At 39.4% G+C, this 26,248-nt stretch overlaps 2 protein-coding genes across 2 annotated transcripts in view; one reads left to right on the top strand and one right to left on the bottom strand.

Annotated features, from left to right (window-relative positions):
• PRSS35 (serine protease 35) overlaps positions 1–11,688 on the bottom strand; it is a 79,650-nt gene extending 67,962 nt beyond the window's left edge. The window contains exon 1 of the mRNA XM_062187592.1: positions 11,668–11,688. The gene's annotated coding sequence lies outside the window, so the exon portion shown is untranslated. The remainder of the gene's footprint in view (positions 1–11,667) is intronic.
• Positions 11,689–16,380: 4,692 nt separating this feature from the next.
• Positions 16,381–26,248, top strand: part of ME1 (malic enzyme 1) — a 239,696-nt gene continuing 229,828 nt past the window's right edge. The window contains exon 1 of the mRNA XM_062186425.1: positions 16,381–16,514. Within this exon, the coding sequence (XP_062042409.1) occupies positions 16,437–16,514 (78 nt within the window). The 5' untranslated portion in view covers positions 16,381–16,436. The remainder of the gene's footprint in view (positions 16,515–26,248) is intronic.

The raw sequence follows: 26,248 nt of genomic DNA, 5'->3' as shown, positions 1-26,248 counted from the left end.
GGTGAACCAACGGCAAAGGAAGACCTTTCTCCCCGTCTCTCTCTCTCTCTCACCGTCCACTCTGCCTGTCAAAAAAAAAAAAAAAAAAAAAAAAAAAAAAAAACCAACAAAACAATGTAGTACAAGTTTATTTTATTACAAAAAAATGAAATCCATGCCTAGTTTTTTCATAATATTTATTTTCTGTGAATATATTAAAGACCCCTTAAATGTTAGTATGCCTAAGAAATGGGCATTCCAACAAGTATAAAAATACTTTGAAACCTTGTTAAATTATTTTCTCATGAGAAATATAAGCCACACTACTGTGAATGAATGATCCCACCTATGTTTTTTAAACTACCTATATTAAGCATGAACTATTTTTATAATTGAGAAGAAAAGTTATGAGAAATACTATCACATGCCTTTTAAAAAGTATACCTTCTTCATTTTCATCAAAAAGTTGCTAAGTCTTAATGAATAAAAACTATGGTAGAGCCCTGTGTTTGGAGACTTCTCCAGGCCAGTTTAGGGCCTGTCAATTTATCATTAGGACTGCTAATTTAAATCTACCTCGACATGGGCAATAATAACATATTAATAGTTGTATTAATGTTATGGCAGTAACATAATGCTGCATAATCATAAAGACCTTTCATTCTATGTTCTCATTTTACTATATTCTAAAAAATGAGATTGGTAGAATTTTTCTTTCTACTTCTTAGCCTAAAAGTAATTTTTCCAAGAATTCATAGAAATAATGATTAGTTATTTGAGATAATACAAAAAGAGTTCTATTATAGTGTCTTCTTGAAGAATTGGAATTAAAACATTGAATATTGGCATAAAACTTGGCCAGAGGACTAAGAATGCATTTCTGAGTGTGGGAAAACATTTGCCTTTGAGAGAAATTTCGAACAAAAAACATTTTTCTGGGTGTAGGCAGAGAATTATTCCTTATTCAGAAAAAAAATGGTAACATGATATAATTATCTTAATACAATATACACATAGAACACAATGACCTTGAGAAGTTCAAATCAATTTGAATTGTTATCTATCCTTTTTGTTCCCTGGAGAACTGACAGTGGAATCTGATTCTTTTTGTAAAAATTAGCTCAAAAGTTACTAAGTGTCTTTTTTTTCTAAAACTTTACAGCAAAGCAGGCAAAAACCAGGTCACTACCTGTTGCTGATGTAAGCCAGAGCCAAGGTGCAATGGGGTGGGTGGGTGGAGCTGTTGCATAGGCTCAGGTCAGGAAGGAGGTGGGAGAGAGCTGAGATGGATGGTTGATAAGAAACTGACTAGTTTTGGAAGAATGGACAGGGACTTGGTGAAGACATATTTTGTAGCTGATCTCATGTCAGTGACATTCATTGATTCTGATTGAAATCTAAGAGCCCAGGATGTTAGCCAATTTATGTCTTATTGCTTAAGGGGGAAGTTAAAGAGTGTCTAGGGGTATGCACAATCCCTCCACAGTCAGTCCTCAAGTGCCGGTCAACAAACATTTACTCTCAGTATGTGCCAAGCGCTAAGGATTCGAACTGATTGAAATGTAGGTCTTGTTCTCAGAGCTCACAATCAAACAGGAAAGAGACAGATGCAATCTGGAACAAAGCACGATAAAGATATGCCCATCTTACTGTGTGATCATAGGGGGTAAATCTTTAACCCAGTGCAGAGGGATTCCTAAAGGGATACCCTTTAAGCCAATAAAATTCTCAGCAAGCTCAACTTCTGCCCCTCCCCAGCATCTAGCACAGTGTCTAGCCCACACTAGGTGCTTAATAAGTATTTACTTTATTGAACTGAATGTACTTATTTAAAAGGTTTTATGCAATATCAAAAGGGCTGATTTAAGATAAACTGATGTACGCTTCAAATAATTCAGGTATAGGCTGCTTATTTTCTCCATACTTACTAAACTGGATATTGCAGACATTACCATGTCTATTGTCTCACAGGCTCTCTCTCCCCAGGAATGTAAGCTCCTTGAAGGTAGACCTTGCATTTCTATTGCCTACAACTGTGGCTGGCCCCTAGTAGTAAACTCTATAAACATTTGATAAATGAATGTGGAGTCTAACACTAGTTGCATTGATGAAATGGGCAATTTAAAGGAAAATTCAATATATTTTCCTCTACTGTTCATTTGTTTTCCCTGATCGGTGACAACTGAGCGCCAAAGGGGAAACCTGTTAAGTGAAATGGACACTATAAGCAACAATGAACTGATCAGCTCCTGTCCTGACTTTAGATGTACAATGTAATACTTTATCCTTTTTAGTATTTGTTGTTGTTGTTGTTGTTCTAGCACTATTGGTTGAACTCAGTAATTAACACATAATTATTCTTAGGAGTTTAAATTTTAACTGAAAAGTGATCCCTGTTAAATCTAAGAGTGGAAAAAGAGAGGGAGGAGATGAACAATTTGGAACATGCTCAATCGGACTGGCCGCAAATGGTGGAGTTAGAAATGTGCCAGGGGATTCCAACACAATCCCATCAAGATGGCATGTACCAATGCCATCGCACTAGTCCAAGTGATCAATTTCAGCTCACAATTGATAGCTCTGATAGGTCTAAGAGTCAAAGAGATCACACAAGCAAGACAAGTATCTGCTAATACTAACTGATAGAATCAAAAAGGGAGAGAAAGATCAACATGGTAAGTGGGATACACAGCAGACTCATAGAATGGCAGATGTCCTAAACAACACTCTGGCCTCAGAATCAGCCCTCAAGGCATTCGGATCTGGTGGAAGAGCCCATGAGAGTATAGCAGGCATGGAAAGCCAAGATATCATGGAAAAGAAAAAAAAAGACCTAAATGAATGATCTCTGTGAGTGAGATCCCAGTGGCTACATGAAGCAAATTCTTGAGACTCTGTATGAGAATTTAGTTCCTAAATTCTTTTTGCCCAGAGCAATGGTTCATGATCTCTTGTGAATCTCATGAAAACTATTAACTCTAAAGAAAAAACCCACATCATATACATAAAGTTATGACATCAGTAAATTTACAAAAATATCTGGAGAACACTTGACCCAATGGAGAAAGGGCAATAATCGGAAAGAATTCACTATACTTTTTTTCCTTAGAGTTTGATGATTTTTTGAAATAATTTCAATGTCCATCTTTAGGTGTTTTTGTCTTAATTTATTTGTAAAATGAGAGCTATTGAATTATACATGTGCTGAAGAAGCTAATCCTATAATATTATCCAGTACAAAACTGAAATGTCTTTTGATAAAATATATTTGATTTTTCCTCATTATTTTCTTTAATTTTGTTTAGCCAAAAAAATTGTTTTAGGAGAGTTCACATACATCATTAACTTGGCATTTATTTTTAAATGTTTATAAGAAAGTATTTCCAAAAATTATTTTCAGAATATGAAACAGATCATGTTTTATCAAAATAAAACCCATCAACATTTGGAAATGATATCTGTGATGGTCTGCAAAAGTTCTGGAGCTATGATGCAGTCAGCATTCTCTGAATCTCTGTTTCCTGGTATTTACACATTTTGTACCACCTCCTCCCCTTGAATGAGGATTAAACATTGTGACTTTCTTCTAAGCAACAGAATATGGCAAAAGTGAGCTCACAGTGAGTGAGCCTCAAATCTGAACCCCCACTAGTAAAGCCTTCAGATGAAGGCAGACCTGGCTGTCACCTTGACAGTGGCTTTGAGAGAGACCCAGAGCTAGGTAGGCTAGGGTCAAGGCCTACCTTGACCTACAAAAGGCCTCTCTGGACTCTTGACCTACAAAAATTGTGAAAATTAAAAAAAATTATTTTAAGCCACCAAGGTTTGAATTCTACACATGTATTAGATAACTAATACATCAAGAACTAGCAGTTAACTACTAGCAGTTAAAATACCCACATCTTACATTGGAGTATCTGGGTTCTATTCCAGGCTCCATCTCCTGGCTCCACCTTCCCGTAAATGTATACTCTAGGAAGCAGTGGTGATGGCTCAAATAACTGAGTCCCTACCATCCACACTGGAGTCTTGGATTGAGTTCCTGGGTCTCAGCTTCAGCACAGCCCAGCCCCAGCTGTTGGGGGCATTTTAAGAGTGAACCACAGATGAAGTTCTCTGTCTCTCACATAAATAAAAACATAATTTGAAAGTTTTTTTTTTAAAGAACTACCATATTTGTTGCTAAGAAAATTGATGTTGAAACTTAAATGTCATGAAAACGGGGCCAGCGTTATGGTACAGTCAGTTAAGCTACCACTTGGGATACCTGCATATCCTGTCAGAGTGCCAGTTTGAGTCTCCGTTTCACTGCTTCCCCTCAAACTTCCTGCCAAAGCATCCTAGCAAGCACTAGATGATGGTTCAAGTCTCTGGGCTCCCAAATAGCCATAACAGCTGGGACTGTGCCAGGCCAAAACCAGGAGCCAAGAAGTCAGTCTGGGTCTCCCACAAGGATGACAAGTCTCTAGTGCTTAATCCATCAACTACTGCCTCCTATGGTGTCCTATGGTTAGCAAGAAGCTGGAATCAAAGCAAAGCCTGGACTCAAATATAGGATATGGGTGTCCCAAGCAGGATCCTAACCATTGGACCAAATGCCTGCCCTGTATCTGCTATAATTATTAATGGTTCTATGGTTAGGATTTGGATTATCCCCCCAAAGGGTCGTGTGCTAGAGGCTTGGTACTCAGTATGGTAGTGTTGAGCTGGTAGACTCTAAGAGCTGAGGCCTAATACAAGATCATTAGGACACTGGCAGTGCTGCCCTTAGAAGGGATTAGTACTGGTTTACCAAAGCAAGATAGTCCACAAAGAGTGGGTTGTTACAAAGTGAGGCCACCCCACATACTTGGCCACTTCTGCATGTGGCAGATTCCCTTTCCATTTCCTTTATGTGTGACACAGCCACACATAGAGTCGCTGGAGGCTGAATAGATAAGGCTACCATATTTAGGGCTAGTCTCTAAAACTATAAGCTAAATAAACTTCTTTTCTTTATAAGTGCCCCACTTCAAGCATTTTGTTATATATAGAGACAAACAGGCAAATACAAATGGTTTTGAAATAATTGACATGTGGTAGGATATTTGCTTACATATTTCTAAAAGGAATTTCTTTAGGGAGATTTCAATTTTTGATGGGGTTTGTTAAGTGTTCTTCCTTCTATAAGAATGTGTAGACTAGAAAGACTGTCATATGTAGAAGTAAGAGACAACAGGGATTTAAATTCACATAAATTGTATCACTGGGGCAATTCCCTAAGTGTTTGCTACAGAGTTAAAAGCAGCTAATTTTGGGAAAATTATGATGCTTAATTTTCATTGAGGTGAGGGCAATGGGAGCAGGCTGTATGAAAAAGTGGGATCCTTAGGTAGGAGAATTAAAATACTGTTCCCCTCCCCCCGGTGTTCTTTAATTGTTTAGAAACTGCTATAAGTTTCTAAATTCATCTGAATTTTTTATGTGCTTTTACTTTTTCAGTTGTGCGGGTCCACTTATGAAGAAAATATATCTCTTGGAGGACAATATGGTTAAAATCAAAGATATAAATAGTGTCTCTTCAAGAGATTTTATTAGAAGAATTGCCAGAAAAACTATATATAATGGTGTCCAGATGATTTAATATTTGTATTCAGCAACATAATATATTTTCTATAGTCAACTATTAGTTTCCTGTAGATAGTGCAAACAAATCAAAAGTATGAAGCAAAGTCTCTGGGGTTTGACTGGTAAAACTTTCAAACATTTATTCTCTAGCAAACTGAACTTAATTTCAAGGCCTTGAAAGCACTTTGATAACTATGTTACTTTTGTTAACATGACTTTTACAGCTTTGCTGAAACTTTTTTTGTGTTGTGGAAGCTCCCACCCTTTTCTGCTCAGCATAGTCTTTTTATCTCCTGTTCCTTGTTTTTTTCCATTGCATCAACAGTGCCTTAGTGAAGTATGACGAAAGGAAAGTTAAGGAATGCAGAGAGAGTGTATATGGGGTTATTCATTATCTCTGCGCAGTTATGGTTTACTGAATAAAACTTAATGCTTGTCTTGTCCTTATCCTCCAGATACCAAGGCCATGGTGGAGCATAATGGTTTCAGCTCTCTCCACAGCCTGACTGAACTGCAGGACAGAGGAACTCTACAGTGAAGGGAGGGGAAAGTGTACTGAGGATCCTTTTGTTCTGCTGCATCAGCCTCAGATGATAAACAGCAGGGGTGGGAAGACGAGGGTAGGGGAAGCTCAGGGCAAGCAACCACCTACTTGTTCCCAGGTTTTGGCAGATGGTTTTAGTACAGAATCTGTATCTCCAAATTTAAATATGGAAAGCCTGGAAATAAGCAATTACATATAAAGTTTCCCATGTCAATATAAATTCCACTCTACTTTGGAAATCTTGAATGCTTAAGTGGATTTGTGTGGGGGAAAAAAAAAAGCCTATTTATTGTCTAAACCCCAGAGTAACTTAATTTCTTTTCTACCAAACCTGTATGATGTTTTTTCTCCTCCCCAGAGACCCTAGTTTTAGTTCAGAACCTGGATCATACCTTCAGGATAATGGTTTGGCCCTGATGTTTTTGCTATGGCAAAATTTATGTTAACACTCCCCATGTGCACCCTGGCCTACGTGCTTTCTACCAGGTCTCCTCATCTATTATGAATGAATCCCTTGTATAACTCTCCTGAGTACAACCTTTCATGCACATATTCTCCCTCTCCCACAAACCAGAAGGTCTGGAGCTCTGCCATTACGTTAGGAGCTTCAGCTTAGAACTGGATTTGAAATGCCAAGTTTCTGGTGACATTACAGATTGATAGCTGCTGCTTAATGCTGTCTTAGTTGTATTTCTGGCAGGTCACTGGGTGCTAACCACCAGATACAGCCCAGGGACTCTGCGATTGCAAAGTTTATGTGTTGTGAGTTCACTTCAAAAACAAAGACTATTCTCTCTTAAGACTATTCAAATTAAATAGAGCAACTTAATAAGGCTCTTTTGTGTATGTGAGTTTTTGATTAATTTTTATAGCATGCTTGAAATAAGAAGGCAAATAATTTAATCCAGTATTATAAATGAATATCAATTTAAAGCAATAATTAGTTACTTGTTCCATGGAAAAATTAGTTTTTTGACTCATTATTTTTTATCTGAAAACTAATCATACTTAATGCACATTTCCTCTAAATGTAACAAAAAACTATTCAAAATATGTAGATTGATATGAAGTAAAAAGCTGTTTTATATTGTCATTTGGAGAATTAGTATTAATCATCATGTTGTATTTAAAAAATAAGATAGTTAACGAAGCCACATGATAACCTTTTTTTGAGTCTGGGTTTAATGGTAAATCCAATCAAGTTATTTTTAAAAACACTTTGTTATCATTAGATCATTTTTGTGTTTGTTTTTAGTCTGGCTTTTTCAAAGTAAGGAGAGTAGGGTGGATCTGCACAGGTGTTTGGCAGAGTAAGGTATTTTGAAACTTATCCTCCCCATCTCAAAGTTGCATGATATAGTTGGCTTCAGTACCTACTGGCAAGTAGTCAGAGGTTTTAAGGTATCCATACTGCAGGAGGTAATGAAACAGATGCCAAATCACCATTTTAAATTATTTTGGAACAAAAGAAAGGAATTGTGACTGCTAAAATTTTACAGTATGTGGGTACTTTACAAAGTTCATAGAAAATGGGATTAAAAGATAAATTTTGGGGCAAGATTTTTGAAATTCCTGCATATGGGGATCTTCAAAGAGTTCATGGAAATATTATTTAAAAAGTATGTGTGAATTTCAAAAATTTTTAGACCAAAATAGACCTCTCTCTCTTTTTTAAAGATTTTATTTATTTCTTTGAGAGGTAGAGCTATAGATAGAGAGACAGAGAGAAAGGTCTTCTGGGTCCCCCATGTGGGTGCAGGGGCCCAAGCATTTGGGCCATCCTCTACTGCTTTCCCAGGCCACAAGCAGAGAGCTCGATATGAAGAGGAGCACCCTGGACATGACAGATGCCCATATGGGATGCCGGTGCCAAAGATAGAGGTTTGGTCTACTACCCCACAGCGCCAGCCCCCTAGACTTATCTTTCATCATTTCATAAACTTTTTTGAAGTGCTTTTATGTATACCTTTGATTATCTCATTCTCCTTGGATAGAATCCAATTAAAATTTGTTATTTTTATTTTAGAAGCAGAGAAACAGAAAGAGACAGAGCTCCCATCAACTGGTTCACTTCCAAAATGCATTCAACAACACCCCAGCTAGAACTGAAGCCAGGAGAAGAGACCTCACGTCAATCCATGTATCCCATGTAGGTTGCACAAACCCCACTTTTTTTTTTTTTTTTTGACAGGCAGAGTTAGACAGTGAGAGAGAGAGAGACAGAGAGAAAGGTCTTCCTTTATCCGTTGGTTCACCCCACAATGGCTACTGCGGCCGGCACGCTGTAGCTGGTGCACCGTGCTGATCTGGCGCACCGCGCTGATCCGAAGCCAGGAGCCAGGTGCTTCTCCTGGTCTCCCATGTGGGTGCAGGGCCCAAGGACTTGGGCCATCCTCTACTGCCCTCCTGGGCCACAGCAGAGAGCTGGACTGAAAGAGGGGCAACCGGGACTAGAACCCAGCGCCCATATGGGATGCCGGCACCACAGGCGGAGGATTAGCCTATTGAGCCACAGCGCCGGCCAAAACCCCACTTTTGAGCTATTTCCTGCTGCCTCCCACATGTACATGAACAGGAAACTGGAAGTAGGCACAGAGCCAGGCCTTCAATCCAGGTATTCGGATATGGAATGGGGCAGCACAAGTGATAGCCTAACCGCTAAGTCAAATACCTGTACCTCCAAATTTTTAACATTTAAAAAAATGATTTATTTATATATTTTGAAAGTCGGCAAAAAGGAGGTAGGGACAGAGGGAGTGGGAAAAGGTTGGGGAGGGGGGAAGAGATCTTCTATCCGCTGGTTCACTCCCTAGATGGCAGCAATTGCCAGCACTGGGCCAGGCTGAAGCCAGGAGCCAGGAGATCCATCCAGGTCTCCCACATGAGTGGTAAGGGCCCAAAGACTTGGGCCATATTCCACTGCTTTTCCCAGGCCACTAGCAGGGAGCTAGAATGGAAATGAAGCAGCTGGGACCCGAACCAGTGCCCATATGGGATGCCAGCACTGTAGGAAGTGGCTTTACCTGCTACATCACAATGCCACTCCCCTCAAATTTTTAAGTGTTTTTCTCTGTATATAAAATTAATATTTATTTATTTATGAGAAACAGTGACACAGAGAGAGCTCCTATCTGCTGGTTTATTCTCCAAATGCCAAAAAAATAGGGGCTTGTCTGAGCTGAAGCCAGGAATAGGGAACTTCCACATGGGTGGCAGGAACCTAAGCATTTGAGCTTCATCTGGGTTCTCCATTAGCAGGGTCTATATGAGCAAGGTCCCAGGATACACGTTAGTAGGAAGCTGGAATGGGAAGCAAAGCTGGGACTCAAAGCGATATGGGACTCAGGGATGCCAACTGGTAGCTTTATGCTTGGCCAGATGTTCATCCTGAAAGTAATATATACACTGTATGAACTTCAAACATTAGAGAACTGCAAAATGAAACAAAGAGTCAGTAGCTTTGGAGTAATTTTTTACAAATTTTAAAAATTTCTGTATCCAGTGTTCAGTGTCTAGCATTAGTTTTAAAACGGTATTCTTACAAGAGCTGAATAACTGTATGGTTCCAACCAGTTCAAATGGCTGTTTTCCGAATATACACTTTTTTAATTTTACCTTGCTAACACTCTATGAAACTAGCCTAATTTAATCATCTCTTAGCCATTTCAGATAGTTAAGATATTATAGCATGGTGCATTATGGTTCATTTACTATTCTGGCTGTGTGCTAGCATAGATTTTTCTAGGAATTGCTATTTTTTTCCTATTTAGAGATTTATTTATTTGAAAGGCAGAGTCACAGAAAAAGAGGGAAAGAGAGTGATTTTCATCTGCTGGCTCACTCCCCAAATGGCCCCAAGGCCAGGGCTAGGCCAAGCTAAAGTCTTGGGCCTGGAACTCCACATGCATTTAGGGCCCCAGGACGTGGGCCATCTTCCTCTGCTTTATCAGGTATTGAATACCCTATCTGGAAATTATTCTTCATCCTCAATTTTGTATTTTTTTATAACATCATTTCAAAGCCAGCTTTTTCCAATGTGTTTTGCATGCTCAACCTTAGCCTTTAGCAGAATCTAAAAAGATAAGAGTGATTAACGTTTTTTTCTTGCTATTTGTATTTTTTTTACAATAATTCACAGCATATTTTATTTGGTAAATAAAATCATGGATTGTCATGAGATTGGAATCTGTAACATAAGCAAATTTTACTATGAATTTTTCATATCTAATAGTTATTCAAGAGATTGAATGAATACTTAAATTATCATAGTTTATAAATTTGAGAATGTTCCTCCTTTCATGGAATTTATATTCTAATAAGCTAATTTGTAAGGACTCAAGCTCTATAGAACTCTTAAAGCAGCTGACAGAGTAAGGGAATACATTAAATACTTTACCTTATTTCATTTAATTTTCAAAAGAAAGGTGTGAACTAAGCACTATTATAATCTTGATTTTACAAATGTAGAAATTAAAGCCCAAGGGAAATATATATTTCAAGGATACCCATATAGTCTAGATTTGAATCTGGGAACTCTTAGTGACACTATATTATGTAGAAGACTGATCTTTATAACAGTTTTCCTACATAAGGCAAAACTTTTTTGTTTTTTAAAAATTTGTGTTAATAAAAAGAGAAGAGATTTTATGTATTTCATAGGTACAATTCCAAGAAGTTAACCATAATGCTATGTGACTTTCATACCTCTCCCAATGAGACAGACTTCTGTTACAGTTTCTATCATGACATCATGAGACTATGGAACGGGCTAGTGTTTTTGTGCAGCTGTTAAGATGCTGCTTGGGATACCCACATCTGAGACTGCAATGCCTGGGTTATAGGGCCAGCTTTCCTTGTGATTCCAGCTTCCAGGTTCCTGCTAATGCACACCTGAGAGGAAGCAGTGTTGGCTCAAGCACTTGGGTCCCTGCTAGCTACATGAGAGATCTGGATTTAGTTCTGGGCTCCTGGGTTTGGCCTGGCCCAGCCTGGCCCAGCCTGTTTCAGGCATGTGAGGAGTGAATCCACAGAGGGTAGATCTCTCTCCCTCTGTCAACCAATCTCTCTCTCTCTCTTTCTCCTTCCATTCCTTTCAAATAAATAATGTGAAAAGAGAAAACATGAGAAAGTGACAATATGGGACTTCCACGTCTGGGCCACCCAGAGGAAAAGCACTTTCTACCTATTTCTTGGAAAACTTGCTCTGGAAGTCTTTGGGTTCAATGTAAGCAGTTTGACTGCCTTGAGAATCTCAGGCTAGCCCACAGTGAGAGCCCACATATAGGGAGAGTTTAAGATCACAAGAAGAGAGACACAGAGATGGGGCGTGGGGTGGGGGTTGACTGCATAGTTCCAGCTATTGTAACTAGCTACCTCCCCCCCAGTTCCAGGCACTGTTTCTACAACCACATGAGAAACTCTGGGCCAGAACTAACCAGTCGACCTCTGCCCGAATTCTGAATGCACAGAAACCATGAGACACAATGGAATGATTGTAACTTTTATACTGCCATAATTTGAGATAATATGTTTCTTACCTAAAAATGTTTCCAAATTTTGGGGTGATATAATTTCCTTGCTTCTTGGAAAATCCTATTAGCTTTACCACTCTTCAACCTAGAAAAGATGTTGGAATGTCTAGTATATAGTACAACAGGCAGTGAGAGTGGCAACGTTTAGTGCATAGTACATAGATAACTGACCCCTGATCTGTGTGGATAAATGATTTATTATAGAAGCTACACTGTGGTGGTATCTGGGAAAAATCAAAACAAAAATAAAAAAAAACTTACATGGATTTACTTATATAACACGTATTGTTACTCCCCAATTTAAAAACATTAAACAAAAACAAGTAATTTCAGAAATTATTTATTTTGTAAGAGTCAAAAACAGAAGAATTCTACTTTCTAATGCCAAAACCTCTGATTGCTCAAATTATAAGTAGAATTTATATTTAGAACATTTAGATTCTTCTAATATTGGATACTGCTTTTTTCTAAAAAGTTTAAATATATAGAACAATGTCCCTGCTTATCTTGTTTTCCTTTGGTAAACATTCATAAACCCTACTAGATAATAATGCTAAGGAACAATGATCTGAGGAGACAGACAGAGGTTAGTCATTTGACAAGGGCACACAAGTTGGGCGTGGCAAACCTGGAAGAGGAGACCAGGACGTCTGACTTTAGATGCCATATTCTAAATTACTACTTTCAATGTCTCCTTGATTATGCACCAGCCATCACTTGGCTAAATGAGTGAGTTCCCCTTCAAAGTTGGTGTAGTATTTCTGATAACATCCCCAGTGGGGACAAATCTGCTATAAGCATGAACTTTTTTTTTTAAGATTATTTATTTATTTGAAAGTCAGAGTTACACAAAGAGAGAAGGCAAGATAGAGAGGAAGAGGTCTTCCGATCTGCTGGGTCACTCCCCTGTTGGCTGCAACGGCTGGAGCTGAGCTGCATCACACTGATCGTAAGCCAGAAGCCAGGAGCCAGGAGATTCTTCCAGTCTCTCATGTGGGTGCAGGGGCCCAAGGACTTGGGCCATCTTCCACTGCTTTCCCAGACCATAGCAGAGAGCTGGATCGGAAGTGGAGCAGCCGGGACTTGAACTGGTGCCCATATGGTATGCCAGCACTGCAGGCGGCGGCTTTACTCACTATGCCACAGCGCTGGCCTATAAGCATGAACTTTTAATAGTTTGAGGAATGAAAACAAGTTTGATTATCTGACAAGCAAGGAATCAAGGCTATGTAAAGAAACTCAAGATGCTGCATGGTTCTGTAGCTATAGTTACGCAAGGGTGCTTCACAAAGTTTGTGGGGAAAATGAAATTAAAGGTGTTTACTTTGAAGCAAAAATTTTGGAATCCATATATACAAGGAGTCTTCCAAAAGTTCATGGAAATGTATATTATGAAAACCAATGTATGGATTTCAAAATTATCTTGCACCAATATAAACTTATCTTTTAATGCCATTTTCCATAAACATTTTTGAAGCACTCATATTTAATGGAAATAGTATAATTTGAGTTACTCTGCAAGTAATTTAACAATTCCTGTGTGAATATTATATATACTATGTTAGATCTTCACTCACAAAAATATTTAATTAAGGATCCATATACTTTACATGAGATTATGCTTTCCAATTGGGCAGCCACTGGCCAAATGTAATTATTAGACACTTGAAATACGGCCATGTAAGTTGAGGCACTCAATTTTTTACTTTTATCTGGTTGTAATCTAAATATAAAATTTATACTCAATTTAGTTATTAGCAAACTTTAAAGTACATTGGCAATGTGAGTGCATGAATCTACTACTGCAACTGTAAAGTTTATAAAATCCAGGTACATATCAAGTGATTCTAATAAAAATTTGGTGTCCAAACTGAGATGTGCAGCAATGTAAAAAACAGATTTTCAAAGACATAGTAATGTGTTTTATGTGCAAGAAAATACAGGATCATCTGTTTAACATTAAAAACTGTCATATACCTACATCTTTTGTTTCCTATTTTTGTTTCTTATGAAACTAAAACATTTGAATTGCTGTATGGGCGATAAGATATTTTCTGAATTTTCTCTACTTACACTCTTAATGACATTAGAGCAGTGAGTTTACCAAGGTCATATTTTAATTTATGTTGTAAAACCCTATTGTGGGGGCTGGTGCTGTGCCATGGTGGGTAAAAGTTGCTGCCTGAAGTGCTGTCATCCCATATAGGCGCCGGTTCAAGTCTCGGCTGCTTCACTTCTGATCCAGCTCTCTGTTATGGCCTGGGAAAGCAGTGGAAGATGGCCCAAGTCCTTGGGCCCTTGCACCCACATGGAAGACCTGGAAGAAGATCCTGGCTCCTGGTTTCAGATTGCCCCAGCTCCAGCTGTTGGGGCCACTTGGGGAGTGAACCAGCAGATGGAAGACTTCTCTCATTTTCTCTGCCTTTGCCTCTCTGTAATGCTTCCTTTCAAATAAACAAATCTTCAAAACAAAACAACCAGAACCTGCCTCTTAAAAAAAAAACAAAAAACCTTTTGTGAAATAAACTAATTTTTAACTTGGGCAGGAAAAAAAAATCTTATTTTGACTGACAGTACTTTCACCTATTTAAGAGAAACCTACAGGTTTCTTAATTTTACCAATTGTGGGCAAGTGATTCTTATAAAGCAAATTAAAGCAAGAGTCCCCCTCTCCCAAACCCTAGCTATGGGTCTTTACATGTTTGGGGGAATAAAACCGAACCTTACAAAAGATGAGAAAGGTCTGAAAATGTTGGTATTCTAGCTAACACACACGTATAAAAACTGTTCCTTCTTAGGGTCCTTGGAACTACAGAAGGTACAATGTGGCTCCTTCAGCAAGGCCTATCTTGTTGTAATTCAAGATGACTGGAACTCTTTTCATGAGAAAAGTAAACATATAGATGAAGGCTGTGAACTTTACCTTCACTGGCAGAGTATTGAAATCCCTTTGTAATGCTGGCTTGTGGGAAAGGGACTGTCTGCTCTCTTTTGGTTTAATCTCCATATTTATATCAGCTTTCCTAGCTGTAGATAAATCCCTGAAATAGGAAAGACAGGTAGCATATTTGAATTTATATACAGTGAGTTTCATTATAAAAATGTCTGTTGTACTAAAATTTTTGTTTTTCCTTATCTTAAATTTGGCACCATGTTAAAACTGTTTTTTATCTCACATAAAACACTCTAATTGTAATATTTCTCAGTTAATTCATGAGAGTGAGTTTTTTAAAGTATACCTTCCTCTCAGATGTAGTAAACACATGGATTACAGAATTCACAATGAAAGGTGTTATTTAAATATAAGTAATGCTTTTGAAGACCTTTGTGATGCCAATAAAACATTCTCTGAAAACAACTGATTCTGATTCTAGATAATTTAAAGACTGGGCCCAGGAAGTTTCTGAAGTTAAGTTCTCTTAGAGCAACAAAGCATATGCTGTGTCAAGGTATTTTGATAAAGTAACATCACTAGAAATGAAGGAAACACCAGGGCTGAATGTGTGTCAGTCAATCGACACTCTCCAACACTGCCCTCTCTAATATCAACATTCAGAGAGGCACAGGGCCGAAACTAGCCATCCTACTCTATTGAAGAGGAAATTGGGGCACAGAAAGCTTCAGTGTCTGCTGCTATTGACTGCTCTCAGACACTCTTTCGGGTTGCCTTTGATCTCACAACTCCTCCAGTCCTGGGGCCTGCAAGTATAAATATCAATAATACAAGAGTAAGATTTCAGCACTGGAAGATCATTTGTTCTGAGCCTCTCCTTTGGCCAAAGAAGAAACTGAAGCCATGGAAGATTGGGTTACCCATCATTATTCAGGGACAGCAGCGGTTCCTGAACACCCTGGCTTCTACAACTCCCAGAAAAAAAATTGTGCAAGATGAATAGGTCTGTTCATTGGCCTTGACACCGTAACACCTTGTGTCTTACTGTAATGGCATTCGGAATAAAAGCCCGTGGATAATTACAGACACCGTCGTGGCGTCGTGGCCTCAGTTCTCCTCTCTGGCCTTTTACCCAGTTCCACAGAGGCTTTTTGGGTCAAGGTTGGTTCCCTCCTGCCTGCCTCAGCCCCTGGGCATGGCTGGCATCCAGGACAGCGCGCTGAGGTCGGTGGATAGAGACTAAGAAGCGAGAGACGGAGTCTCCTGGCAGTGGAGTCGCTCCTCAGCAGCTACACCTCATGAGTGCTCCCATCGCAGAGCCACCCTGGAGTCCGAGCAGCAGCCCCCCTCTGCCTGATCCTGTTTCGCACCCTCTCTCCATGGTCCTGGGGCGCCCGTCCAGGGTAACCTGACCTGACCCCCCACATCTGGGTCTCGGGTAATGAGAGCATTCTGTGCACGGCACTAGGGATGCCACACACAGAGACAGGCTGGGGCGAGCAGGGGCCCCGGGAGCCGAGGGCAGCCGTTGGCGCCGGCTCGTGCGGTCGGGCCCCGCCGCCCGCCTCTCTCAAGGCACCGGCGTTTTTGCCAGGGCCTCGTTCTTCCTCCTCCTCCTCACACGCCGCCTCGGCTGATCTGCCATGACTCAGCGCTTCTCGGCTGCCCTGCTGGGGACACCGGCTTCGCGCGGGCTCCTCCCGCCGCGTCCACCCCCTCTCGCCACCCACACCCGCCCCCGAGCGCGGGGCCTTTCCCCGCGCGGCCGCCGCCGCCGCCGCTGCCGCACTCAGCGCCGGCGCCTCAGCAGCATCCGCCGCCTGCACCGCGCGTGCCGCCCAGCGTTGCGGACCGACCCCCGCCGCCGTACCCGCACCCAGCCATGGAGCCCACAGCCCCTCGCCGCCGCCACACCCACCAGCGCGGCTACCTGCTGACGCGGAACCCCCACCTCAACAAGGTAAGTCCCGGGTGCCCCCCGGGAACCTAGCCGCCTCTCTCCTACAGGGTCAGGCCCCTCACCCGGGGCCTCGCAACATGGCCTCGCCCCTCCGCCCGCCCACCCGAGGACGCCGCCCGGGGAGGCTGGGGGCTGCTAGATCCCTGGTGGGGACCGCACAGAGACGGGGGACTGTGCCCTCGAGCGTGATGGCGGGGCGGTGCCCGTACCTGTGCCCCTTGGCATCCCGCTTGGGGCACAAGAAAGATGTAACTTGTGCATGATACTTTGGGGCTGCTTGCATCCAAACACGAGAGCGCAGGCAAGGCGAGGAGTATCGGGACGCGCGTGAACGGGGTGTTTTTGTGAAGGTGGCAGGCAGGCTGTCAGGCCAGCCTCAGCGTGCCACCCACTTACTGCTTCCACTCGGTGTGGCAATCGGGAGGCTGCTGTGCAGCAGAGAAGTGGCCCTGCTGGTCTGGCCTGGATCGCAGCGACCGTGCGCGCTCCAGCGCCTCTCGGTTTCTGGAGCGACACAGGTCAGCGTCTGGGAATGCGCGGTGCGTGGCTACTGCCTGCACACTTTGCACGGCCTGGTGGAGAAGCTGTGTCTTAGACATGGTCTTGGGGTAAAGCCACTTCTTTTTTTTTTTTTTAAATCTTTAAAAAATTTGGTCCTCTAACAGTTAATTTTTTGGAGGCCTGTCCTTTAATAAAGGTAAATTCAATGGGTGTCCTGTTCAGAGACTCTTTTTTTCTTCAGATCGCAGTTGTATTTAATTTTTCTTCACTGGTAAAATAATGCAGACGTTGGAGATGGTTCCCAAAGGGAACAATCCATCAGAGTTGGTCATTGTGCTCCTCTAGGTTAAGCAGTCACACTTATTTTACAGCCAGGTTGGTCTCTGGATTGTTCCTTTTGTGCCTTTTGACACTTGTATTTATTCAGTACACTGAAAACACCATCAGTCAGCACAGAGTTCTGTTTAGTTATGTTGGTTGTCTTGTTAGTAGACACCCTTTTTCATTAAGAACTGTCCTCAGGGTTGTTTTTTTTTTTTCTCACGAGTCATGTTGGAGGTGATTTTTAATGGCTTAAAGACTTGTGATTTCTTTCATAACTTAACACCTAGTGTGAATTCCTTCTTTATTTATGTGGTAATTGGCAGCTTTTTCAGAACTATGATTATTTAGTACTTGTGGTCACATAGCATGAAATTTTAAAGAGTTCCTACTTATTTTTTTCTTCAAAATAAATTTAATTGCCAGTTTGATTTTTTTTTCATCCACTTTATTCTTCTGTAGGTTGAAGTCTATTTTCAGTAGAGCAAAGGTAAAATACGATACAGTAAAGTCAGTTTGTGACTTTCATGTGTTATCTGCATGCTGTAATTTATAACCAAATTATGGGGTGACAAGAAGGACCACATAGCTTGTATAACCTGTTTGATTTTCCACAAGTCAAGAGCAAGAATGGCTGTAAAGAGGTAGTAGGTGGAACAGGTATTTTCTAAGCAAGGGTAATTATTCCTATACTGTGTTTATATCAAGGCTATATGATATTAAAATACTTTTGACTACCGTTTACCTGTGAAGATAAATATCTATTTCAGAACAATAGAGTCACAAAGATCTTCTAACACAGGTAGAAAGGTGCAGCATTAGTATGTTAAGAACACATTTTTAAATTTATAATTGAACTTTGTTATCGGCCTTATATCAAACTGGATTCAAAATCTAGTTCTGGCTGGGACAGTCATCAGAATGAACTTTCCTCCTCCTTATCAGTACTAAGACATTTGCGTGGCACCTCGTGGAAACAAGTTTCCTGATGTGTACCACTGAAACCCTAGCTGTGGGATCTGCTAATATGCCATACACACAAGATCTCTAGGCCTTTAAGTTTGCTTAGGATTTGATTTTATGTGTGTGTGTGTGTGTGTGTGTGTGAGAGAGAGAGAGAGAGAGAGAGAGAGAGAGAAATGGCGCCAGAGAGACACAAATAGATCTTAATTTCCAATGATAGCCCAGCCTATGTGGCTGTGTTACATCTTCTTCAGTCATACTAAGAGACCTTCTGCACCATTCTCTTTGGTTTTCTACACATTGTGATAGACTGTCCTGTCTGTAGGTATGAAAGAGATGTCATCATTGATAAGCATTTTCTTCACGTTACCTCTCTGTTATCCAAGTATTTATAGTATATTCTTTCCTATTATGTCTGCCAGGTAGGTTTACTATCTTCTGCAAATTTATCTTACAAGTTACCAGATTTAGACTTCCTTTTAAAATATACTTGCTGAGTCTCTTACTTAATTCTTTCTTTCTGTGTGCTATTCCTGCAATTAAAATGTCGTTAGTTGATTTAATAGTGATCTCTCTAGGGAAGCCTTTTCTAATTATCTTAGTCCTATTATTACTTAATCCCTCTGTTTTTATGTATTTGTACCATATCATTTTGTATTAACTAAAATGCATATTTTCTTACTCCTTGATTTTGATTCTTATAGGAGAGGAATCACAATATGTGGTATATATTTTGTACATATGAAGTACATTATTTTGTCTGTGCACATTAAATAAATGTTTTTTAATGAGTGTATAAGCCGTGTTTTTATTTCTTTTTGTCTTCAAAACATGTACAGCTCTTAAAGCAGGTAGATTTTAAAGTGGTAGTTTACATTACCCTAAGACATTTACCGTCTTTAATATAGTTTCATGAAAGTAAATTCACACTGAAGTCTAAGGCTCAGTTGACTCCTTATGCCATTACATTATATAAGGAATATAGGTGCAAAAATTGGAATTTGGTGTATGCTCGACAACCTAATGGCATTTTAATTACAGTGCTTGCTGGATGACCTTAGAGAAGAGCTCTTTAGTCATGGTAAGATTAGCAGTAGATGTAACCAAAATAAAAAATAAAAAACAAGCCTAAGAGAAACATTGATAATAATTTATGTTTGATTCTAAGCATTACTTTTTGCTTACATTCAAATGTGCATCATTCCACAGCAGATTTAATCATGGCAATTGGGGAAGTATGTCTACCTCACATTTAGGAGATTCAATTTTTCAAAAAAAAATATTTATTTATTTATTTGAAAGGCAGAGTTACAGAAAGGAGCAGCAGCAGAGAGAGAGAGAGAGAAAGGTCTTCCATTTGCTGGTTCACTCTCCAAATGGCCACAATGGCTGGAACTGGGAAGATCCGAAGCCAGGAGCCAGGAACTTCTTCCAGGTTTCCCACGCTGATTCAGGGGTCTTTGGGCCATCCTTTACTGCTTTCCCAGGTCACAGCAGAGAGCTGGATTGGAAGTTGACCAGCTGGGACTAGAACTGGCATCCATATGGGGTGCCAGCACTGCAGGCGGTAGCTTTACTCGTCCATATACCACAGCACTGGCCCCAAGATTCAATATTTTTGTGTGAACAATACATGCTATTTTTGAGATTTATCTTTGCCTGTCATATATATATATATATATATATATATATATATATATATATATATAGTGTGTGTGTGTGTGTGTGTATCTAATTTGATAATCAGTGCTTATCATTTTCAAAGATACTTTCTAATTTAGGTGAATTATCAGGAATTTTCATGTGACAGATAATAACTCATAATTGGCAAATAAAAGTTTTCATGTGACAATAACAATTCAAAATTAAATTCTACAAACAATAAAATCATGATAATTCTTATTTCCCAATTTATTAAATAACTATTTCTTGATGTAATGGTAAAAAACACTAATTGATAGTTCCTTCATGATTAACTTGTGCTTATATGGTTTCCATATCTTTATTTATTTATTTTTAAAGATTTATGTCTTTGTTTGAAAGTCAGAGTTACACAGAAAAGGAGAGGCAGAAAGAGAGAGAGAGAGAGAGGTCTTTCATCTGTTGGTTCACTCCCCAATTAGCAACGGCTGGAGCTGTGCTGATCCGATGCCAGGAGCCAGGAGCTTCCTCCAGGTCTCCCACGTGGGTGCAGGGGCCCAATGACTTGGGCCATCTTCTACTGCTTTCCCAGGCCATAGCAGAGAGCAGCCGGGACTCAAACCGACGCCCATATAGGACGCCAACTCTGCAGGCGGTGACTTTACCTGCAATGCCACAGCACTGGCCCCTCCATATCTTTAAATAATAACATGACCTATAAATAAATTCCAAAAGACATCACCTCTCAATATTTTAGGCAATTTGATACAGTTTAACTTAGTGATAGTATTTTGTCAAAGTTAATTTTGCTCAACGTTATTAACTTTTAAATTAAAAGTTCATTAAAAAAATGAACTTCTGGGAAGGGCTTTTGTAACTGCTTTCTAGCAAGTTCAAGACCTGGTTGGGTGTGTTGTAGGGAAAAGAGAAACAAGCCTCATGACTGTGCAGGAAAAGTACCTAATACCTCCTCTTTTTCTTTAGTGTAAGCTATCACAGAATGAATCATTCAGAAATTTCACCCACCAGTCTCTGGAGTTGCCTCAGCAATGTGAGAAACTGTTGTATTATTTAGCATGGAATCCTGCTGACTTGAAAGTCATTGTAATGGAGATGTGTCGCCTTATGCCTCCATACCTGCTGTCTCATTGCTGCAGTTGGAACAACTGTGGTAGAATAGACCATCACAAAAACAAAATGTATGCTGTAATACAAGAAAGATGGGTTTCATTTGGATTCTTGAGACTGGTTATGTGTGCCATATAGGCCATGTTGAAGAGAGGGATAGGTTTGAGATTTTTCATGTCTGTATTCTGGTTTTTCCCTAACTTTTGGTCATGTGTGGGAAAGATGATGTAATGGAATGAGCATTATAAAATTAAGCCTAGAAATGAACCCAGGTTTCAATTCCTGCAAATAGCAGATGTAGGATTTTTGATGTAGTTCTTGACTGGCTTCAGATGACTTACTGGCATTTAGTGGATTGTTAATAAATATTTGTTAAATATAAAAGAACTGTGATAGGTGCAGATTTCTGAATTTTAGCTGAATGTATGTAATATGGTATATTTTAAAACAAAGGATTATTATTATCTTAATAAATTTAGGGAATTTTTTTTTGTTTTTAAAAATTTATTTGAGATACCAAGAGACAAAGAAAAGAACTCCCATCTGGTAGTTCATTTCCCAAATACCTCCAATGACTAGAGCTGGGCTGGGGCCAACGTCAAGGGCCAGGAACTCAACACAGGTTTCCACATGGGTAGCAGGAATCAGGTGACTGGAGCCATCACTGCTGCTTCATGGGTCTGCAATAGCAGGGAGTTAGAGTCAGGAGCCAGATCCAGGAACTGAACTCAGGGACTGCGTGTGATGTGGGACATGAGCATCTTAACTGCTATGCTTGGCTAAATGCCTGCTCCATATTTAGAGAATTTAGAGCATCAGTATTTTCTCTCACATTCTGGAGATATATCTCAATCAGTCATCAACTAAACTGTTTTCAGATACTTGAGGCCTTTTAGTTTTAAAGAAAAGACGTAAAATAACATGCTTTTAAGGTTCTGTAGTTTAATTTGGTAGTTTGGGAAGTTAATTATTCTTATAATAATCTTCTCTAAAATATGTGCTCTAACTATTAGAGCTTCCGTACTAATATCCAGATCCTAGACCTAAAATACTATAATTTTTTTTTAGTATTCAGGTAATTGTTGATGAAGAACATTAGCACAAGTACTTGCATTTCCATAGCAGTGTTTAAGCTCATACTATGAATATGTCTGGAAATCTGGAGGCCAAAGGAATTCTAAAACTTTATTACAATATTAGAGGGAGGTTACTTAAACTTTGACTATATTCAAATATGCTTAAGTCATCTATTCAGGGTCCTTGGTATTTTCAAAGTTTTTTGATTATGATACAGTATACATTTACATATATATATATATATATATGTGTGTGTGTGTGTGTGTGTATTGCTGTGGGCTAGATATGTTATTCCTATGTTAAAGTCCTAACTCCTAGTACTTCAAAATGTAACTGTCTTGGAGGTAAGTTATTTTTGTGATGATTAATTTAAAATGAGGTCTTTGGAATGGGCCCTATTCCAATATGACTGTTCTTACAAGAGTGTTAGGACATGGGCACAGAGGAAAGAACTTGTGAAGACCAAGGAAGGGGCCGGCACCACGGCTCACTAGGCTAATCCTCCGTCTTGCGGCGCCGGCACACCGGGTTCTAGTCCCGGTCAGGGCACCGGATTCTGTCCCGGTTGCCCCTCTTCCAGGCCAGCTCTCTGCTGTGGCCAGGGAGTGCAGTGGAGGGTGGCCCAAGTCCTTGGGCCCTGCACCCCATGGGAGACCAGGATAAGCACCTGGCTCCTGCCATCGGATCAGCGCGGTGCAGCGGTCGCAGCGCGCCAACCGTGGCGGCCATTGGAGGGTGAACCAATGGCAAAGGAAGACCTGTCTCTCTGTCTCTCTCTCTCTCTCACTGTCCACTCTGCCTGTCCAAAAAAAAAAAATGTGGGAAGATGCAAACAGCAAGAAATCAGGGTTATAAACTTAATGCTTACTTCATATGAGAAAGCATTAAAGAGGCAAAGAACTCTTTGTAATGCTGAAAGATAAAATTCTGAATGAAGTTAAAAAATTATGAATATGTACCAAATAACATAGACATTACAAGGGATTTTAACTGTTCTCATCACAAAAAAATGGTAAGTATGTAAAGTAATGCATATGTTAATTAGCTTGATTTGGCAAGTCCATTGTGTATAGTATTTCAGAACAACGTATTGTACATTATCAATATATACATTTTTACTTGTCAATTTAAAATAAATTTAAAAAACTTAAAAACACTATATAATGTACAGGGAGAAGTAATAGACTCACTAATAGAGAACTGTAACATATGTCTCTAGTACAGGACACATTAAAGGGACAAAAAGCTATTTTCATACAGAAATTCCGTGAACTTCAAGAAATTTATATTTTCCAAAATCATAGTTGCTCAATCAGGAAAATGAGGAAAAAATTAAAATCAACCTTTCTGAAATAAAGCTTAATAAATCACATGGAGACATTCATTACTGATTTAGAAGAATCTAGTGATGTCAAGTTAAAAGTAAGAGCTGGGAATGCTGACATGCAGAGTCAGGGGTTATAGTTGACATTTCCTATACCTTGACAGAAACATGTAGGTAAGAAGCAGTATAGATCTACTCAGTTTTGCTTTTCACCATTGCAAACTTCTGACAATGTCTGTCTTTCAGTGTGTGTGTTAAGACTGTTCACTCTTACTGTAATTGCTATGTTTGGGTTTTTTCTGCTGTTGTATTAGGCATCTGTTCTTTCTGTTTTTCATTACTTTACTTTTCCTCTCCCACTTGGTTTTATATTATTTGAATGTTTTTATTATTCTATTTAGGTTTATTTATTGCATTTTGATATTTGTGTAGTCATTTTCTAGCACTTGCTTTGGTGATTATAAATTTTTTTTGGTGATTATAATACCTAACTGTTCACAGTCTGTTTAAAATTAACCATCTTACCACTTTAATTGAAATGGAGAGACTTTATCATAATTTAGGTCTCTTTACTTGTCTCTGTTATATGTATTTAAAATTTTTGATGTAATAGTTCAATGTTTATAATTTTCGACATGCACATTTTAGAAAGGGTAATCTATTATAGTTACCAAATACTTAGCATTTTTGTCATTCTTCTTTCATTTATGACATTCCAAATTTGCATCAGTATCATTTCCTTTCCATCTAAAGGATTTGCTTTAGCACTTCTTATGGAACAGATTTGCTGCAGGCCAATTGTCTTAGTTTTTCTTCCTTTGAGAATGTCTTTATTTCACCTTCATTTCAGAAGGACATTTTCACTGGGTATAGAATTCTGGGTGGATTATTCTTTCCTTCAGCACTTTAAACATGCCATTCGTCTTCCTCCTGGCCTCTCATGTTCCCATGAGAGGAAATATGGCTTGAAAGGGAATGAGAAATGTGCATTCATTCAAGTGATTATATCTATGTATTACATCATTGGGTGTTTTAATGGCATTTTCTTTGTTCTTAGTTTTCAGGGGTTTTTGAGTTTATCTTCTTGGGGTTTGCTGAGATTCTTGAGTTTGTAAGTTATATTTGTCATCTGTAATAAGTTTTCAGCCCTTATTCTTTCTTCCAAATATTTTTTAAAGATTTATTTATTTATTTGAGAGGTAGAGTCACAGACAGTGAGAGGGAGAGACAGAAAAGTCTTCCATCCTCTGATTCACTCCCCAAATGGCTGCAATGGCCAGAGCTGTGCTGATCTGAAGCCAGGAGCCAGGAGCTTCTTCTGGGTCTCCCACGTGGGTTCAGGGGTCCAAAGACTTGGGCCATCTTCTACTGTTTTGCTAAGTCATAGCAGAGAGCTGGATTGGAAGAGGAACAGTGGAATTAGAACTGGCACCTATATAGAATGCTGGCGCCACAGGCAGAGACTTAACCCACTATACCACAACATCCCCCCCAAATATTTTTTCTTTTCTGCTTCTGAGAATCAGATAATACAAATGTTGGGCTTTTAATTTTCTCTATTGTTTAAATTGGGTAATTTCTTTTAAAATTTTTCTTTTTTCTTTTTTAACTTTTATTTAATAAATATAAATTTCCAAAGTACAACTTTTGGATTATAGCAGCTTTTCCCCCCCCATAACCTGCCTCCCACCCGCAACCATCCCATCTCCCACTCCCTCTCCCATCCCATTCACATCAAAATTCATTTTCAATTATCTTTATATACAGGTGATCAATTTAGAATATACTAAGTAAAGATTTCAACAGTTTGCACCCACACAGAAACACAAAGTATAAAGTATTGTTTGAGTACTAGTCATACCATTGAATCACATAGTACAACACATTAAGGACAGAGAGAGATCCTACATGGAGAGTAAGTGCACAGTGACTCCTGTTGTTGATTTAACAATTGACACTCTTATTTATGGCGTCAGTCATCACCCGAGGCTATTGTCACGAGCTGCTAAGGCTATGGAAGCCTCTTGAGTTGGCCAACTCCAATCTTATTTAGACAAGGTCATAGTCAAAGTGGAAGTTCTCTCCTCCCTTCAGAGAAAGGTACCTCCTTCTTTGATGGCCTGTTCTTAAAGCTGAGATCTCACTCACAGAGATCTTTCATTAGGTTGGTTGTTTTCTGTTTTTTGTTTTTTTTTTTTTTTTTTTGCCAAAATGTCTTGGCTTTCCATGCCTGAAATACTCTCATGGGCATTTTAGCTGGATCCGAATGCCTTAAGGGCTGATTCTGAGGCCAGAGTGCTGTTTAGGACATCTGCCATTATATGAGTCTGCTGTGTAGCCCACTTCCCATGTTGGATCATTGTCTCCTTTTTAATTTTATCAGTTAGTATTAGCAGACACTAGTCTTGTTTATGTGATCCCTGTGACTCTTAGTCCTATCATTATGATCAATTATGAACTGAAACTGATCACTTGGACTAGTGAGATGGCATTGGTAAATGCCACCTTGATGGGATTGAATTGGAATCCCCTGGCACATTTCTACCTCTACCATTTGGGACAAGTCCGATTGAGCATGTGCCGAACTGTACATCTCCTCCCTCTTATTCCCACTCTTATATTTAACAGGGATCACTTTTCAGTTAAAATTTAAACACCTAAGAATAATTGTGTGTTAATTAAAGAATTCAACCAATAGTATTAAGTAGAACAAAAAAATACTAAAAGAGATAAAGTATTAAGTTGTTCCTCGACAGTCAGGACAAGGGCTGATCAAGTC

This window comes from Lepus europaeus, chromosome 3 (genome assembly GCF_033115175.1).
Source record: "Lepus europaeus isolate LE1 chromosome 3, mLepTim1.pri, whole genome shotgun sequence".
Classification (NCBI taxonomy): Eukaryota; Metazoa; Chordata; class Mammalia; order Lagomorpha; family Leporidae; genus Lepus; species Lepus europaeus.
This window is presented reverse-complemented; position numbering and strand designations above follow the sequence as displayed.